This window comes from Garra rufa, chromosome 19 (assembly GCF_049309525.1).
Source record: "Garra rufa chromosome 19, GarRuf1.0, whole genome shotgun sequence".
NCBI classification, from domain to species: domain Eukaryota; kingdom Metazoa; phylum Chordata; class Actinopteri; order Cypriniformes; family Cyprinidae; genus Garra; species Garra rufa.
In genome coordinates, this window is record NC_133379.1 from 8138518 (window position 1) to 8159785 (window position 21268).

General features: G+C 34.6%; 1 protein-coding gene across 3 annotated transcripts in view; it reads left to right on the forward strand.

Moving 5' to 3' along the window:
• The window catches only part of ebf1b (EBF transcription factor 1b), a 141249-nt gene that overhangs the window by 82770 nt on the left and 37211 nt on the right, over positions 1-21268 (forward strand). For all 3 annotated transcript variants that reach the window (XM_073824128.1, XM_073824130.1, XM_073824129.1), the window contains exons 8-10: positions 1218-1359; positions 12615-12745; positions 18551-18677. In XM_073824128.1, coding sequence (XP_073680229.1) covers positions 1218-1359; positions 12615-12745; positions 18551-18677 — 400 coding nt within the window. The remainder of the gene's footprint in view (positions 1-1217; positions 1360-12614; positions 12746-18550; positions 18678-21268) is intronic.

Below are 21268 nucleotides of genomic sequence, written 5' to 3' on the forward strand. Positions count from 1 at the left end.
CGAGCGTGCAAGAATGCAGGAGAGAGACTTTCCATCACACACATACACAATGTGATGCTGTAGTGCTGTGGGTCATGAAAGCTGAATAAATAAGCTTTCCATAGATATATGGTTTGTTAAAATAGGTCAATATTTGGCCAAGAAAGATCTATTGGAAAACCTGGAATCTGAGGATGCAAAAAAAATTAAATATTGTGAAAAAGTTGTCAAAACGAAGTCCTTAGCAATGCATATTACTAATCAAAAAATACGTTTTGATATGTTTATGGTAGGAAATTGACAAAATATCTTCATGTAACATGATCTTTACTTAACGTCCTAATGATTTTTGGCATAAAAGAAAAATCTATCATTTTGACCCATACAATTGTGGCTATTGCTACAAATATACCCGTGCTACTTAAGACTCGCTTTGTGGTCCAGGGTCACATATAAGAGCAACACATGAGCTCAAATGGACTGGTCAGATGTGAACTTGGAAGTGAGAAATATATGATCTCTTTTTAGCTTAAATTTCTTCTGAAACTTGATTACTAGGGTACCTTTCTGAGCAGAGAAATCTGAGAAGCAGGAAAATTAATGTCTATTTCATTGCAGTCTAAGAACATCAATTGACATTAAAGGGAATCACACCTCTAAGCATCAAGGTCTATTAGCAGAAAAATTGAGATGGACGAAAGAGATAGAGAGAGAGAAATAAAATAAAAGTGTAAGTATATGCTTTGCATCGTCCCTCAGAGACTTACCTCTCTTCACCAAGTCCTTCTTTTTTTGAAGAGGCAGAATTTCCTCTCAAACTCGACAGCAATTGAAATAAGAGCTCTATGTGGGGTACCAGGGGGCCTCTGCAGCTTAAGAGGGCCCGTTTGTGCCGCTCATAATGGCAACCTCCAACACTACGTTCTTCCCATTGTCTCAGGGCGTTTGAGTACAGCCCGCTTTTTAATTGAATTAATCCGAGCCAACCTCTATCAGCAATCAATCAGAGAGAGCAGGGCATTGTGGGATAGGCAGAGAAGTGTGTTTCTATGCGGTGTTAATTAGTGTACAGCATGGAAATGATTAGAGACTGCGAGTGCTTTCATCACAGCGCCGCTGGTGAGGTGAGGCTTCAATTCTGGTTGATGCCGCTAGTGGCACAGAAATTACACACTTCACTTCAAAGTGACAAAATAAAACTCTTTCATGTCATTTACACCCGTAACCTTCTTTTATAGGTGGTTGTGTCAACGACGGTGAGCGTAGAAGGACACGTTTTGGCTGTTTCGGACAATATGTTTGTGCACAACAACTCCAAACATGGTAGAAGAGCTCGGCGACTGGACCCGTCAGAGGGAACACCGTCATATCTGGAGCATGGTGAGTTGATGCGGATTTAACAAAGAGTTTAGCAAATAAATGAGATTGTGTTTACTTTTTTTGTTGTTTTTCACTGAGTTGGGAAGTTATTCATTTTAATCAATCGGACAGTTGATTTGAATGAACTGACTCATCCCGTCCCAATTGGTTTGCAACAAGAAGAAATGAAAATCAGGAGCAAGATGAGGTTGGCTTGGTTGTGAACGGAAACCCTGACAGATCATGTAGACTCTCACTTTATTATACTGTGATGAAATATGCAGTAAGCCTCTGCAAGTCTCCGACTATAACCACACACACAAGTCTACATTTTATTAATAGTGTGTTGATACCAAATCTTAAAAACTCCATCCAGTATGTGTGAATGAGTTGGTGAGAGATAACGTTTAGCTGTCGGAGCCGTCTGTGAGCTTTGGCCCTTTAAGTCACTTCTCCAGTGGTGCGGAGAGAGTAAAAGATGAAGCAGAGATTAATTAAAGCACTAACCTGTGCCCTCCCTCATTCCTTTAACCCATCCCTCCATCTGCAGAAATTACTATGGTGGGTTTAATTGAATGCGAAGGATAAAAATTATGCACAGAGCCAGATACATTAAATTCAGAAGCACAGGTTTTTAAATATGGGGCAGCTACATAGTAATACCATGCTACTGATGATTAGCATATTCATATACTAAAGTTTAAAGGTACTCTATACCTTATAAAATATATTACTATTTCTTTCATGCTTGCAGTCGATTCCAGTGGAGTTTGCTGTTATGCTGCGTTCACACCGCACACTTTGTCTGCGTCAGGCAACGCTCCCAACGCATCTAGTTTGACGCATGTACGTTGAAGCTTGCAACGCTTGCTTTTTGGTGCGTTCACACTGCACACGTCAGACAACGCTCTGTCCCTCAGACTCCTCCACTGCTTTTTGCACACTTCCCCTGAATAAACCATGGCAAACTAGTAGGGACTGGACATTTTGGAATCTTCTCATGACCATGTTTCGCTAGCTAACGAAATGGGAAATAATTACGTTGAGAAAAGATTTGACCGGACATCCCGATCTCTTCAGCGATCTTCATCCAAGCAAGTTCCTTTTCATTCCTAACTTTATACAACAACGAGGATGGATCATACAATTCTCTGCGATTGCAGACGGCTACAATGAGCTTTTGTCTTCCATTGTTGAAAATGTTATTTTTCTGCTCCCGCTTCATTCAAGATACGTGTGGTGACGACGCTACAGTGAGACGCTCTGATTGGTTGACGCACTGCGTCAAGTGCGTCAAGTCCGTCAAGTCCGTCAAAAGTTCAGCTAGCTGAACTTCTGCGTTGCTTGCGTTTGCTGCGTTGACGCTTGAAACGCAGGTAACGCTTGAAAAGTTGTCGGATCCAACGCACACAACGCACCGCAACCATAGACTTTACATGTAATCTTGCCGCAACTGACGCTGACGTTTTGGGCGGTGTGAACGCACCATTAGTATCAGGGTCAGAAATGAAAGGATTAGTTTACTTTCAGAATACAAATTTCCTGGTAATTTGCTCACCCCCATGTCATCCAAGATGTTCATATCTTTCTTCAGCCAAAAAGAAATGGGTTTTTGAGGAAAACATTTCTGGATTTTTCTCCATATAGTGGACTTCAATGGGAGCCAATAGGTCCAAATTGCAGTTTTAATGCAGGTTCAAAGGGTTTTACATGATCCCAGCTGAGGAATAAGGGTCTTATCTAGCAAAAAAAGGCTATTTTCTGAACAAAAAAAGGAAATATACTACAAATACAAATACAGTGTTTTAAAAGCGAACGTGCAAAGAAAGTCAAATACCACGTGTAGAGCCATTTGAAGTTGCATTGAAACTGCAATTTGGACCTTCAACCCGTTGTCTCTCATTAAAGTCCACTATATGGAGAAAAATCATGCAATGTTTTTCTCAAAAACCTTCATTTCTTTCCGACTGAAGAAAGAAAGACATCTTGGATGACATGGGGTGAATTATCAGGAAAGTATTATTCTGGAAGTGAACTAATCCTTTAACATGGGGTTGTGGCAAAAATGTCACCAAAGTGAACAAAAAAGCCCCACATATTTAAAATAAATGGGCAAATAATTGCCCCAGCACAATTAAACATTCAATTATGGCTGTCACGATTTTAAAAAACGGTGAAAAGTGTCTATTCATGGAATTACATTTTGATTCCCTCACACTGGATCAGATGCTTTTTACGCATTGTGTTTTTTTGCAGCATTGAGCCTTATAACCAATCACACACCCTTCTGTTGATCTTAAGAATGCAATGGCCAATCAGAGAAACTTAGATTAGTCATCGCTGAAAGCGCGCCAATCAGGGTCAAAGAACCAGAATATATGACAGAGCCACCAGAACAAGAATATACGACAAGTGTTTCCTCCAAACGCAGACAGAAATCACAAAAAAGTTTTTTATATGCATTCTATTAATCAACAATAATAATCATTCTTAGAATATTAAGAGCAATAATCAACACTAAAAATGTTTTGTCATATTATTGCAGCCCAATTAGCTCCTGTTTTAAAACATATAATTTAGATACAATTTTAAACAGTCATTTGTTATTGGCAAAGTATTTTGATTGAATTTAGTAATTGGTTTAATTTGAGTATTTGACAATAAAGACAAGACAGATACAGTTATTATAGTGGTCATAAAAATTGGCCTCACAAATGTAAAAAACAAAACAAAAAAGGCCCTCAAAATCAATTCCAGGGGGTGAAAAATGCATTTTAATGCAAAGTTATTTTCTGAAAAGCACAAAAGTATACAGCATACATGAATGCTGGGTAAAGAACTAACTCAAACGATTTCATTTCTAGTGTTAAATTCTGCGTCAGCATTTCTTTATCAGCTAAACTGAACTAAATGTAGCTTACTATACTCTCACTCACTATTCCCTACTTCATATACTCCATTGAATAAGTGAATTTGTGGGAATTCATTCATGCATGGGTATTTTCTAATGGCCAACTGTTGAGCATATATGCTGAGGTGCATTATGGGATTGATTGAGTGCACTCAATGTTGTCCACTATGGTTTTGGATATCAATACAAATGGGTGCAAAATACAAACCAATGCATTTCTAAAGCATTATGTTAGATCATTGGTGTCCTCTATGATTCGTCCATCACTCAAATGTTTATTTTATCCATGGCTATTTCTTTTTGACAGACGTGACAAAAGCATACCATTGTTATTTAAAAAAGTATGCTTTAATGCATTGAAATCCTGCTTTTGACGCCACATCCATCACATTGGATTACTGATGACTGACACCTAGCTTAAATAATGTATAACAAAAAATGCCATTTCTTCCTTATTTCCTTGAAAATCATAAGCTTTTGATTATCTCTGTATGTTTTATGGCTGTAGATTCTCTTGGTGGAGTTTAGCTTTAGCGTTAGCTTTTCCAGAGCCCATCTGCGTAAGGCCCAGCCCACACTGACGTGCCTCACAAAGACGCTTGAAGTATTTATCTAGACGTCCAACCAATCCAATCAGTGTCCCATTTAGCCTGTCAAGGATTTAGATGTCCAGGGAAATTTGTTGGATCTGGATGGAGGAACAGAACATATGATGTGGTGATTTACGGCCGTGGATGAATATGGTGTGATAAGCTGTGATGGTCTCTTGGGGTCTGTGGCCGCGTGCTGGCGGCATCAAGCGCTATCAGGAGGTCTGTTTGCATTTGGATGAAAGACAGAAAGTACAGATTTACAGTTTGTATTGACAGTAAGCTTCTGTTTTTTTTAATTTTGGTTAGGGTTTCAGTTTAGTACATTTCAGATGGATGCGCTCAGGACGTCAGTTCAGTCCAAAACTTTAATTGGTGGTGCTTGTTAAGTTTTCGCTTTTCTGTTTGGCGGGTCAGAAAATGGATGAAAAGAATCCCACATGCATGGGATTCCACTGTTCCTTAGCTGTTATTTATTTAATTTAGATTGATCATCATGGTTGAGATTCTAATGAGCTCCAACTCACCCCAAATCAGGTCTGAAATGTTTCATTAAGACAAAAGCAGTTAGAATGAACTCAATGAGGGCAGCTCCAATAAAACAACTGACTGGATGTATTTATCTCCTAGAGCTGGAGGTTGGTGTGTGACCCCGAATACTCCAGCCTACAGCATTAAATGAGTTTATAAGAAAGGGAAAGCAGGAAAAATGGCTCAGCTGAGCGCATCCCAGCGGAAGACGGTCTCTCTGTCCCAGAGCACCAAGCACAAACCCTAGGGACGCGGAAAGGGGATGCAATCTGTCCATGGTGTGCACTAATGTGCTACATACCTTATGTGGGCAGTGATTTTATATTCGCTGCATCGTTTCTGTGATTTTAGTTTCTGCTTTTAACATGCTTTTAATCAAATTGGGTTCATTTTAGATTTACTAGTTGGTTTGCATATAATATATTCACTTTTGAATGTATTAACATAACAAAGAAGCTCGACCAGGTGAGCTACAAGCATAATGAAAAGCTTTTAAAACTTAAGCCTACATTCTCTTGTTTGTGATATTATGATTTAAAAAAAACAAAACTTAGTTTAATATTTAATTAAATATATCATGACATGAAAGGACATATATAGGAATGACCTAAAATGTATCTGCTTAATTTTAACTTCTGTTGTGTTTTTGTGCTCTAGTGTGTCTATCAAGTGTAATTACTCATATGTGTTTTGCCCTGTGTTCGTACCCCTGTCTTTTGCTTTTGTGTTTTTTATGTGTGAGATTTTTTACATTGTAAATTAAACGTGTGTGTGTGTGTGTGTGTGTGTGTGTGTGTGTGTGTGTGTCAGAGCAGCATGGTGAGCAGATGGCTTAGAGAAAGCCACAGAAAGTTTAATCCTATCAGATGGATTCATGCGTCTCCATCTGCTTAATCCAGCTACCATTTCAGCCTCCGCCAAAAACCTCCACTCACGCCAAGATTACCGCCACAGATTGCACCTCATCTTCCCTACTTTACCACCCCACCAAACGCCAAAGTGTGTGTGTGTATGTGTGTATGTCTCATTTCACCCTCCAGGTCTGGATTTCTTTCCTTTCTAGCATCTGACACAAGCATGACATGTAAAAAGAGAAGATTAACATGTGTTTACGGAACATGAGAAGTTGTTCTTTTCAGTAATCTAAAGCTGCTTGTGATTAGGATTTAGGGATGTTTTTCAAATTACAAAAGGGGGGAAAAACAAATATTGGCCACAGATTAAGCTTTCGGCCTTTGAGCGTTTAAATATGATAGCTTTTTGAAATCTAATAACCGAATGATTGGTTTGTATTTGAGAGCCCAGATGTTTTTTTCTTTTCTTTTTTTTTTTTGAAAGAAAAGGAACTTTACTTATTTATTTTCCAAATTCCAAATGACTGATGTTTATTACTGTAACAGATAAATTACATTATATAATGCTTAACAAATCATTAGTTAAAAATGGTAATCATCAGTTGAAAACACTTTATATATCACTATACAAAAGTCACTGTGTAATTACAAACAAACAAATACAAAATAAATAAATACACAATACAGAATACATAATAATAATTCTATAACAACAACAATTGCGGTATATATTGCAATTCTGACTTTATTTCTCACAATTGCGAGTTTATATCCTACAATTCTGACTTTATATCTCACAATTCTGACTTTATAACTCACAACTGTGAGTATATATTCCTCAGTTCTGACTGTAAATCTCGCAATTCTGACCATATAACTCTCAATTGTGAGTTTATATCTCACAATTCTGACTTTATTTTTTCACAATTACGAGTTTATGTGCCGCAATTCTTTATATCTGGAAATTCTGACTTTATAACTCACAATTGTGTTTATATCTCACAATTCTGACATTATTTCTCGCAGTTGCGAGTTTTTATTCTGCAAGTCCAACTTTATATATCATATTCTGACTTTATATCAATTGTGAGTAAATATCTTGCAATTCTGACTTTATATCTCACAATTCTGACTTTATATCTCACAATTCTGACATTATTTCTCGCAATTGCGAGTTGATATTCTGCAAGTCTGACTTTATATTTCACAATTCTGACTTTATTTCTCACAATTGTATTTATATCCCGCAAGTTTGACTTTATATCTCACAATTCTGACATTATTTCTCGCAATTGCAAGTTTATATACCACAATTCTGACTTTATATCTATTGTGAGTAAATATCTCGTAATTCTGACTTTATATCTCACAATTCTGACTTTATAACTCGCAATTGTATTTATATCCCGCAAGTTTGACTTTATATCTCACAATTCTGACATTATTTCTCGCAATTGCGAGTTTTTATACTGCAAGTCCAACTTTATATCTTATATTCTGACTTTACAACTCTCAATTGCGAGTGTATATGCCTCAATTCTGACTTTAAATCAATTGTGAGTAAATATCTTGCAATTCTGACTTTATATCTCACAATTCTGACTTTATAACTCACAACTGTTTATATCCCGCAAATCTGACTTTATATTTCGCAAGTCTGACTTTATAACTCGCAATTGTGTTTATATCCAGCAAGTCTGACTTTATATCTCACAATTCTGACATTATTTCCCGCAATTGCGAGTTTATATTCTGCAAGTCTGACTTTATATTTTGCAATTCTGACTGTATAACTCTCAATTGCAAGTGTAGATGCCTCAATTCTGACTTTATATCAATTGTGAGTAAATATCTTGCAATTCTGACTTTATAACTCACAGTTGTGTTTATATCCCGCAAATCTGACTTTATATTTCGCAAGTCTGACTTTATATCTCACAATTTTGACATTATTTCTCACAATTGCGAGTTTATATTCTGCAAGTCTGACTTTATATTTTGCAGTTCTGACTGTATAACTCTCAATTGCAAGTGTAGATGCCTCAATTCTGACTTTATATAAGTTGTGAGTAAATATCTCACAATTCTGACTTTATATCTCACACTTCTGACATTATTTCTTGCAATTGCGAGTTTATATTCTGCAAGTCTGACTTTATATTTTGCAATTCTGACTGTATAACTCTCAATTGCAAGTGTAGATGCCTCAATTCTGACTTTATGTCAATTGTGAGTAAATATCTCGCAATTCTGACTTTATAACTCACAGTTGTGTTTATATCCCGCAAATCTGACTTTATATTTCGCAAGTCTGACTTTATATCTCACAATTTTGACATTATTTCTCACAATTGCGAGTTTATATTCTGCAAGTCTGACTTTATATTTTGCAGTTCTGACTGTATAACTCTCAATTGCAAGTGTAGATGCCTCAATTCTGACTTTATATAAGTTGTGAGTAAATATCTCACTATTGTGACTTTATATCTCACACTTCTGACATTATTTCTTGCAATTGCGAGTTTATATTCTGCAAGTCTGACTTTATATTTTGCAATTCTGACTGTATAACTCTCAATTGCAAGTGTAGATGCCTCAATTCTGACTTTATATAAGTTGTGAGTAAATATCTCACAATTCTGACTTTATATCTCACACTTCTGACATTATTTCTTGCAATTGCGAGTTTTTATTCTGCAAGTCTGACTTTATATTTTGCAATTATGACTGTATAACTCTCAATTGCAAGTGTAGATGCCTCAATTCTGACTTTATATCAATTGTGAGTAAATAACTCGCAAATCTGACTTTATAACTCACAGTTGTGTTTATATCCCGCAAATCTGACTTTATATTTCGCAAGTCTGACTTTATATCTCACAATTTTGACATTATTTCTCACAATTGCGAGTTTATATTCTGCAAGTCTGACTTTATATTTTGCAGTTCTGACTGTATAACTCTCAATTACAAGTGTAGATGCCTCAATTCTGACTTTATATAAGTTGTGAGTAAATATCTCACAATTCTGACTTTATATCTCACACTTCTGACATTATTTCTTGCAATTGCGAGTTTGTATTCTGCAAGTCTGACTTTATATTTTGCAATTCTGACTGTATCACTCGCAATTGTAAGTTTATATGCCGCAATTCTGTCTTTATATCTTGCAATTCTGATTTTATAACTCACAAATCGCGAGTTTATATCACGCAATTCTGAGAAAAAAGTCAGAGTTGCCTGTTTATATCTCACAATTTTGAATAAAAAAGTCAATTCTACAAGTCAGAACTGTGAGATGTAAACTCAGAATTGCGAGAAAAAAAATCTGAACCGTGAGATAAAAAGTCGCAATTACCTTTTTTTTCTTTATTTAGTGGCATAAACGGCTTCCATACTGACCCCTTGTAAATTTATTACATTTTGCCTAATTTCAAGTTATAATAGTGTGCTCACTGAACACATTTGATCATATTTAAATCCATTCCAGTGGAATAAAAATAAATTAATTTATCACAGATTCACCTATAAAATCATTGCTAAAAACAAAAAACTGAATAATTAAATTTATTGTACATTTTTCCTTTTTTTTATTTTCTATGATTATTTACATTTTCTATTTATTTCATCCATCAATCATTGTTAGTGCTTCTCAAAAATGTTTTGTTGGACCTCATGCGTCCTATTATTGTTCAGTGCTGACATGTATCTCATGCTGCTTGACGCTTCATGTTCATTCTACTAGCTCAGCTTAGCCTAGCAAGGTTACAATGTATCTCACCGGACTTGCATCTCACAGCGTGTGGATCTAAGTCACGCTGGCCCATCACAACCCTTCCTCTCTTTATATCTCATTACTGTGAGTGACGCTTTGGCATTTGGGAGCTAAATGCAGGTAAACGCCGGCTGGCTAAATTGCTTTCTTTGCCCCCTGCTACCACGAGACTCTGCGTCTCGGAGGGGAGCAGACAGCTCTAATAAGCAAACTGACCTTTCTCCGTGGTGGTCCCTTTCTCACTCAGCCACTGATCCACGGCCGCCACGGAGAGCAACAAACAGAACACGCTAAACGAGCCGCTGTACCTCGACGCCCGGTGACAAAAACACGTGTCTCCTACAGCAGGAGGCCTAAGGTCACCTTATTTACACGAAGAACGTACAACTGCACTTTAATGTTAATGTCTACTCTTAGGATACTTAAAGAATTGATAAGCAGATATTGAATTTACTTGGCTTTGGGACAGTTTGGCTGCAGGCTTTTAAGCAAATAACAGTTTAGGATTTTACTCAAGATCTGCTAAAATTCTTGCAAGTTTCACTAGTGTTAAATTTTGCAAAATAAATTTCTGTGGGCACTTTTGGCCGTGTGGGATTTTTGAAAAATAATGTTTCTTAAAACATTTTTCTCACTCCCACAAGAGAATTATTTTTTTAATTTTATTTATTTATTTATTTATTGTATGTTTGTGAAATGCCAAGAACATTTCGACCACATTTTACACATATTTAAAAAAATTACCAACTTTTTTGTCTTTCTGAGTGCAATTTCACGGCTAGCCTTATGTATCTTAAAGAAATAGTTCACCCAAAAATGAAAAGTTTGTCTTTATTTACTCATCCTCATGTCGTTCCAAAACTGTCTTTCTTTCTTATGCTGAACACAAAAGAAAATATCTTGAAGAATTGTGAAGAACCAAACAGTTGTTGGTCCCCATTGACTTTCATATAGAAAGAAATCCTGTGGAAGTCAATGGAGACCATCAACTGTTTGATAACCAGCATTCTTTAAATTATTATTTTTTATGTTCAACATAAGAAAGAAACACATACAGGTTTAAAATGACATGAGGGTGAGTAAATAATAATGATAAAATCATTTTTAGGTGAACTATTCTTTTAAAAACACAATTTAAAGCTTAATTGGAAAATTCACACAGTAAAATTGTATCATTTTTTATGTATTGTGTACATTTTATCTCTTTGCTTAGATTATTGTAGTGTATATAAAGCAGGGTAACACTGTATTTTAATGTCCTTGTTACACTTACTTACATTTACTTAATAAAGTAATAACAGTACATTAACACATGCTTATAATTCATAGTACTTAGTACTTATTTGAGACCCTGTTCCCAAAACCAATCATAAAGGTAAATTTTTGAGATTTATGCATGAATTAAATAAGCTATCCATTGATCTATGGTTTGTTAGGATCGGACAATATTTGGCTGAGATAAACTATTTAAAATTCAGGAATCTGAGGGTGCAAAAAAATCTAAATATTGAGAAAATCGCCTTTAAAGTTGTCCAAATGAAGTTCTTAGCAATGCATCAAATCAAAAATTAAGTTTTGATATATTTATGGTAGAAAATGTACAAAATATCTTCATGGAACATTAACTTTTTTTGGCATAAAAGAAAAATCTGTCATTTTAACCCATACAATGTATTTTTGGCTATTACTACAAATATACCCATACCGTACCCCAAGGTCACATTTGTACAATTACACCGTAACATTTTCATACTTAAAAAATTGAGAGTCTGTTTCTGGGACAGTGGTGACACAATAAAATATACAAAGTACCTAAAAGGCATTAAGTAAATAATAAAATCAAGTTTCCACAACGTTAGTTTCCAATAGTTTTAATGTTCGCAATCTGTTTTTAATTAAAATCATTCCTATGGGCATAAAAAGTTGCAGAAACACCCCAAAACTATCATAAATCAGCTTTTGAATTATGACTTAATCGTCAACCATGACTTACACCCTAGTGACAAGTGATTTGTGCTGTCATACATACTGGACATTGAGGTTCTTGAATACTTCTTTCTAGCTAAAAGAGTAAATCTTTTGGCAGTCTTGCCCATAATTTGAGGCAATGTCTCACGGTTCTGCTACAACCGAAGCATTTCCGTACTGTGCCCTCAAAGTATGGATATGCCAGCCCAGGCATAGAGTTGGACGGGAATTCTTGGTGTAAGTGATCCCTTGTTTTTACGCCTAATGTGTGCTATGAGAGCTGTGAAAACCACCGACACTTTTCCAGAGCGTGTGGTATGGGTCTCTTAGTTGGATCCAGCTGTGTGAGTTTTCTCAGTGACATTTGTGTGTTTTTGGTTTCCTGCTTTGGCCTTGAAATAAGAGACTGAGAGGTGTCAAGACTTCCCTCAGACCCCAGGAAATAAACTGCATTCAAATGGCACCTTTAACCTTGAAATCTGCAACCCCTTACACTAATGTTGATTCTGAATGTTCTCTACAAAACTTGTAATTATGGTCAAGTAGTGCTAATGTTGGATGGCTACACTAAACATAGATGATTTAATTAAGTTGATTTTCATTTTTCTCCTTTCTCTAAATTGGTCCTGTGGCATTTCTGGAAGCAGCTGCACCTTGTATCAAAGCCATTAGTCCCAGTGAAGGCTGGACAACAGGAGGTGCTACTGTCATCATCATTGGAGACAACTTCTTTGACGGACTGCAGGTCATCTTCGGCACCATGTTGGTCTGGAGCGAGGTGAGTTTGCAAGTTATATATTCCTATCTGTTCAGCTGAACTTTAGATTTTCTCACTGCTTGTCTCTACAATTTGTATAAAATATTTGTACATTAAGTGTGGTTCTAATACACTTACACATTTGCATTAAAAACATACATTACTAACATACTGACAGCATCTAAAACTTGTACACATTGTATGTAACTTGTATGAGAAATAGAAACGTTTTCAAATAATTGCCACCTTACATTTAGTTGCTTATTACTTTTGCCCCCGGTTTCACAGACAAGGCTTAAGCCTAGTCCTAGACTAAAATTTAAGTCTGAGCTGTTTCAACTGAAACAAAATTGCACTGATTGATCTTAAAATATATCAGTGCCTTTGTTTTGTCTCAAGATGCACACCAGTAATGTTTTTTTCCTAAACATGTTTATAAAAATTACTTAAATGTCCTAATTGAACTATGGCCTAATCCTGGCTTAGTCTAAACCCTGTCTGCGAAACCGGGCCAAAGTGTTTTAAATTGTTTAGGATTAAGGATAGGTTTAGGGCTCAAAATGTATGTAATGGTAAAAATGTAAGTGCACAAATATATTCAAATAAATGCAGTAATTCTCAAATATTTTATGTTTCTAAAGCTATGCGTAAGTATGGAAGTCAATTCCTGCAAAATACAATAAAATAAAATAAAATAAATTATTGGTAACACTTTACAATAAGGTTCATTACTTAAACATTAGTTAATGTACTAACTAACATGAACTAACCATGAGCAATACATTAGTTACTGTATTTACTAATCTTCATTAACATTAGTTAACGGAAATACTGTTGTTCATTGTTTGTTCATGTTAGTTCACACTGCATTAACTAATGTTAACAAGATTTTATTAATGCATTAGTAAATATTGAAATTAACATTAACAAAGATTAATAAATGCTGTGTAAGTGCAGTTCATTATTAGTTCATGTTAACTAATGTGGTTAACTAATGTTAACTAATGAACCTTATTGTAAAGTGTTACCAAATTATTTGTTGTAATTATGAGACAAAAAGTAGAAATTTACTTGTTTTGACAAGTTGAAAGATAAAAGTCAGAAATATGACAAAAAGTTGAAATAAAGACATGTTAAGTCATACAAGACAAATTATTAGTTGTAATTATGAGACAAAAAGTAGAAGTTTACTTATTTTAATTTGGAATTTTGACAAGTTGAAAGAGATAAAAGTCAGAATTATGACAAAAAGTCAAAATTACGACATGCTAAGTCATTCTGTATAAGATAAACTATTTTTTGTAATTATGAGACAAAAAGTAGAAATGTACTTATTGTAAGGTGGAATTTTGACAAGTTGGAAGATAAAAGTCATAATTATGAAAAAAGGTCAAAATGAAGACATGTTAAGTCATACAAGACAAATTATTTGTTGTAATTATGAGACAAAAAGTACAAAGTTGAAAGAGATCATAATTATGAGATAGAAGTCATAATTATGACATGCTAAGTCATATACATGTAAGATAAATTATTTGTTGTAGTTTTGAGACAAAAAGTAAAAAATTATGTATTGTAAGTTGGAATTTTGACAAGTTGGAAGATAAAAGTCATAATTATGAAAAAAGGTCAAAATGAAGACATGTTAAGTCATATAAGACCAATTATTTGTTGTAATTATGAGACAAAAAGTACAAAGTTGAAAGAGATAGTCATAATTATGAGATAGAAGTCATAATTATGACATGCTAAGTCATATACATGTAAGATAAATTATTTGTTGTAGTTATGAGACAAAAAGTACAAATTTACGTATTGTAAGTTGGAATTTTGACAAGTTGAAAGAAATAAAAGTCATAATTATGACAAAAAGTCAAAATTATGACATGTTAAGTCATATAAGATCAATTATTTGTTGTAATTATGAGACAAAAAGTAGAAATTTACTTATTTTAATTTGGAATTTTGACAAGTTGAAAGATAAAAGTCATAAATATGACAAAAAGTTGAAATAAAGACATGTTAAGTCATACAAGACAAATTATTTGTTGTAATTATGAGACAAAAAGTAGAAGTTTACTCATTATAAGTTGAAATTTAGACAATTTGAAAGAGTTAAAAGTCATAATTATGACAAAAAGTCAAAATTATGACATGCTAAATCATATAAGACAATTATTGGTTGTAATTAAGAGACAAAAAGTAGAAATGTACTTATTTTATTTTGGAATTTGACAAGTTGAAAGAGATAAAAGTCAGAATTATGATGAAAAAGTCAAAATTATGACATGCTAAGTAATACAAGATAAATTATTTGTTGTAGAAAATTTGAAAAAGAAAATTTACTTATTGTAAGTTGAAATTTTGAAAGGTAGGCTAAGTCATAATCATAAAACTTTTTAATTTTGAGATAAAAGTTATAATTATGAGCTAAACACTCATATTGAGCTGGTAAATCAACAATGATTTATTTAATCTCATAATTATCGTTCTGAAAAAAAAATTAGATTGTTGTCTATCTTCACCATGTTCTTTAATAACTAATGATAGCTTAGGATATTTTAAGCAGGAGGTAAACACATTACATAAACATGGTGTTAGTTTAACAATTAGCTTACTCTTTGGATATTATGTTTTACATAAAAAAATAGTTATTTCAGACTTATCTGATTAGTCAACACAGGTGACAGGTGATCAGCTTAATAAAAGTCCTCCAGTGTTATTTAAATAGCTTAATGCATTTATATCCATCGCCTTTCCTGAAGCTGTCAAAGACGCCCATTGTCCTATCAGAATACATTAGCGTTGTGTTCGGCCGGCATTATGCAGGTGATTAAGTTACTGTGCTTAAGTGATTAAGAAACGTGATACTTTCAATAGCTGCTCAATTGTTTTGACATGTCTTTGTACAAGAAATTGAGCAGCCTGTGTAACGCAGGCTAACTGCTTAACAGCGGTGGCTTTAAAGGTGCTCAAATCAGTGGTGGCAAATCACATACACAAACACATTGATCTAGAGTGTTTTGTAGTACTCCTCACTTCAGACCGCCACTCTTCATGAGCACTACTGAGTGTTCATCAAGCACCAACCCTGATACAAATTTCCCGTTGCATATTCAGCTAACCTCTTTGATCTGCTGATGCTAAGTGCTATTAGCTACCAGAGAAACGAGCTAATGAGTGTGTGTGTGGGGTGGGGGGTGGGGGGGTTATGATGAACTACATCTGGTACCGATTAAATACACTGTGCTGAAATCTCCCTATAGCGGTTCCTGTGGACCTCGTAACCTTGTGACCTTTACCTCCTGACCTCGTGACCCCCGTACACGGGGGGCCCATCAAGAGCCACGTAGTTCCCTTCAGCTGCAGTGCCAGCGGGGATCTGATTACCACAGATAGCATCTAACGAGGGAGGAAGAGAACAAGAGCAGGGGAGGGTCCAAGGAAGACCTGTTTCTTTCATTTCTTCTCCTCCTTCTCATTCACCGTCCTCTGAACACAGTCATATTTGTCTGTTGTTCTTAAATAGAAGCATTCACTAAGATTGTGCTTCGAAGAAGTCCTTTTGTGGACTCCTAATGGTCTTTGTGTCTTTCTATAGAGTGTGCAGTATGTATACAAATAGCCACTTAGCCACTCAGAAATAACCAGAGAGTACATACTCACTAGTATTCACTATTAACTAAGAATTTTCCTTCAGTAAACTTCTAATTTGCTCCTTATTGTTAGGAATAATGTTGTTTTTGTAGTTACACTACCAGTCAAAAGTTTTTGAACAGTAAGATTTGCAATGTTTTTGCTTAATGCTTAACAAGTCTATATTAATTTGATCCAAAGTGCAGCAAAACAGTAAAATTTTTACTATTTAAAATAACTGTTTTCTATTTGAATTTATTTTAAAATGTCATTTATTCCTGTGATCAAAGCTACATTTTCAACATCATTACTTCAGTCTTTAGTGTCACATGATCCTTCAGAAATCATTCTAATATGCTGATTTGCTGTTTAAGGAACATTTATTATTATTATTATTAATATTTAAAGCAGCTGAGTACTTTTTTTTCATGATTCTTTGATGAATAGAAAGATTCAAAGATCAGCATTTATCTGAAATAAAAAGCTTTTGTAACATTATACCATTCAAAAGCTTGGAGTCATTATATTTATTATAGAAATGAATGCTTTTATTTAGCGAGGATGTTTTAAATTATATCTGATATTTGTAATATTACAAAAGATTTAATTTTCAGATAAATGCTGTTCTTTTGAGCTCTATTCATCAAAGAAACCTGAAAAAAGTCTTCTCAACTGTTTTCAACATAATAATAATAACTGTTTTTTGAGCAGCAAATCAAAACATTAGAATGACTGGAGTAATGATGCTAAAAAATCATCTTTGAAATCACCATAATAAAATACATTTTAAAATATAATCGAATAGAAAACAGTTATTTTAAATGGTAAAAATATTTGGATTAAATAAATGCAGGCTTGGTGAGCACACTTCAAAAATGCTTTTCTTTCTTAAATATTTTGTCTTGTTTCCATCCAAAATATCTAAAAATTCTTAAATCAAGAAGGATTTTCTAGACGAGTAAAAAGTATTTTCTTGTTTTCAGAAAAAAACAAGTCAAAATTTAGTGAGTTTTTGCTTAGAACAAGCAAAATAATCTGCCAACGGGGTAAGAAAAAAAATATTTCAAACAGAAAACAAGGTTATTGTTCTTTCCCCATTGGCAGATTATTTTGTTAGTTTCAAGCAAAAACACATTTACGTTTGACTTGTTTTTTTCTGAAAACAAGTCTAATTTTTACTCGTCTAGAAAATGCTTCTTGCTTTAAGAATTTTTAGATATCTAAGTAAGAAAAAGCATTTTTTGCAGTGCAGAAGAGACTTTCCAGATAAACCACATAAATACTGGGTAAAATGGTATAGTTTTATTTCGATTTTTTAGATTTAATTTGATCCATTTAGTGAGAGTATTGGATTGCTTTTTATTTGGATTAATTTTGTTAACTTCTATTGCTGCTTGCTTTTCTGAATTCAGTCAACATTCAGTCTCCTTTTGGCATTTTACATTTATTTTTCAAACTTATTTTGTGTTTTGTGATTGCTTTGGCTAGAATTTGGTGAAATGTGGTCTCTTAAAAGGAAGCATAATTTTGCTGGCTGCATTTTGGAAACGTCTTTAAGCGCCTCTAACGCCATAAATGCTGTCAGACTAGGAAGTGCACTTGTTTATTGTTTTGGAATTGAGTTTATGACTGTGAGAAACAAATGTTCAAAGATGTTTTAGACAACAGCTCATAAGAACCACATGCATATAGGCTGTGAGATGCTGAAAGACAGTGTGCTGTTAATTACGTCTCTGTGGAGCTCCACCTGTCCTCTTCCAGCCTTCATCTGCGCCATCCCTTCACCACCCACCATAAACAGCCTGAGACTGATTAGACTAGATGCATACACTCACTTACAAACACACACATGGCACACAAACAGTCAGATTGTTTACTGATCAGAACTGGATCAAAGAACATAATCAACCAGGGCAAATGAACGCACAAAACACAACTAGCCTCTGCCAACAAATGCTGCTAGAGCTTTTCTCAGAACTAACTTCACTGCTCTCAGACTTTTTCATTAACTTGTGTCAATGGGATTTTTTAGTGGATTAAAGAAGTCAGTATCTGTTTTCTTTTATGTCACAGCTCAGGACAGTCACTAGTCAAGTGTTTGGGAAGTAACTGCCATTAAGGGGAACGGAAATGCTTTCTCCAGGTATTATGAGTCTAACATCATCTCTTTATCTAATTTTCTCCTTACAGCTCATCACACCTCATGCAATCAGAGTTCAGACCCCTCCTCGTCACATCCCTGGGGTGGTAGAGGTCACGCTTTCCTATAAGTCCAAACAATTTTGCAAAGGCACACCAGGAAGATTCATCTACACAGGTAAGCTTTTTCATCTCAAAACCAGAAACTGGACTAGTTTCAGCATTGTCAATACATAAAAACTGGTTGGTCACAAAAGAGGTGTTTTTCAAGTGTTTTAAAACAATAATACAAGCCAAAAAATAAAATCAAATTAAATAAAAAACACCCACCAACCACTCCAAACTAACCCACCTAGCAACTTCATAGCAATGTCCTGACAAACATTCAAACACCATTTGCGTTTTCTTCAAAAAATGTTATTATGATTATATGTTTTTATGCAGTGGACAGTGTTTTCTAAATGTATAGTATGTATAGGATAATATGGGTGGATATCGATTGATAGATTTTATTATTCAGTATTTTTTTTTACTAAACTATACATATATGTCCTATGCATAAAATCACATGCATATCTCTTTAAATTAAAAAATCCTCAACAATATATATATAGCAGTATATATAGATTAAGTCAAAAGTTTAAATACACCTTGCAGAATCTGCAAAATGTTAATTGTTTTAACCAAAATAACAGGGATCATACAAAATGCATGTTATTTTTATTTTAGTTCTGAATAAGATATTTCACATAAAAGATGTTTACATATAGCCTACAAGAGAAAATAACAGTTGAATTTATAAAAAATGACCCTGTTCAAAAGTTTACATACTTTTCTTAACACTGTGTTGTTACCTGAATGATCCACAGCTGTGTTTTTTTTTTTGTTTTTTTTTTTTGTTTAGTGATAGTTGTTCATGAGTCCCTTTTCGTCCTAAGAGTTAAACTGCCTGCTGTTCTTCAGAAAAATCCTTCAGGTCCCACAAATTCTTTGGGTTTTCAGCATTTTTGTGTATTTGAACCCTTTCCAGCAATGACTGTATGATTTTGAGATCCATCTTTTCACTCTGAGGACAACTGAGGGTATCATATGCAACTATTACAGAAGGTTCAAACGCTCACTGATGCTTCAGGAGGAAAATTTTCATTTAGTACTGCCCTTCAAAAGCTACAAAAGATAGTTATATGTGACCCAGAAGACAAAATAAGTAAAATTTATCCTGATATCCTGTAATAGTTGCATTTAAGTCCCTTAGTTGTCCTTAGTGTGAAGAGATGGATCTCAAAATCACACAGTCATTGTTGGAAAGGGTTCAAATACACAAAACAATGATGAAAAGCCAAAGAATTTGTGGAACCTGAAGGATTTGTCTAAAAAACAGCAGGCAGTTTAACTGTTCAGGACAAACAAGGGACTCATTAACAACTATCTCTAAACAAACAGCTGTTGATCATTCACGTAACATCACAGAGTTAAGCATCAAGCGTATGTAAACCTTTGAACGGGGTAATTTTTTTAAGTTCAACTATTATTTTCTCCTGTGGACTATATGTAAATGTATTTCATGTGAAATATCTTATTCAGGTCAGTAGTAAGCAAAAAATAACACGCAATTTGCAGATTCTACAAGGTGTATGTAAACTTTTGACTTTGACTATATGCATATATTATGGATTTTTTGTGTTTAAAGAGATATTCATAAGATTTTCACATGTAATGTTTCTTAATTTTGACATACAGTATCTATAACATTTTTTATTTAGAATTATTTGCCATACAAAGCACTGCTGTCGATTTTTCTCACAAACACGCACACACACAACCACACTCTATTCAGAAGTACAGCTTTGTTAGCTTAATTACTGTTGATGGAGAAAATATAACAGCTAATGCTCATAAAACCTGTTACAATTAAGGAAGAAAACAAGCTGCATTTTATAGGCGACCATATTGAAGCCATTTAAACAGCAAAACAAACTGACAAACTGTGCAGCTAACATGAAACCGTTAATGCGTAAATATACAAACAAACGCAAAACTGCCTCAGTTAAGTATGGCCTAGAAGTCCTACATACAAATTGCAAAATTACTGATTTCTGTATATACTCTACTCTATATACACAGATGTATATACACTGTTGGACATGTATGTTTGTACACTGTATTTAATGGTTAGACAAATTAAGAGTTTATTTTACAAAAGTACACAGGGCCAAAAATGCAGCAAAATGTATATGCAAAAAGCTGATCTTTTGTTTGCAATTACTCCAGCGTTCATGAGGCAACGCGATTGCAATTAGGTCTTATCTCATACCGCAATGCGATCAATGCCTACTTCTTCCATGAGGTCAAAGGTCAACTCGCTGCCTAATTTCATGGTTATTATATCTGTTGTTTTTTGTTTGTACTTCCTCACTGGTGTTAAATCATCACGCACACCCACACAAACAAGAGGACACACTTGAAAGTGATTCTAAATCAAAGGCGAATTAAAAGAGAAAAATAGCTGATCTGGTGCACAGATGGATCTCATGAGAGGGCGACCGACTCGTTCCTGCGAGGAAGGGAGAAGGAAACAGTATGTGCGTCCACAGAAGTTAAGTGCCATGATAGACATGGTATCAGAGTTGTAGGTGGCAACCAGTGACACTAAAAGGAAGACACAGATGGCACATTTTTTATTTATTATTTTCTTTCACCCACTGCTATGAGAATATCAGATATTTCTTTCAGACGCTGGGCTGAAATTCTTTGGAAAAGAAGCAAATG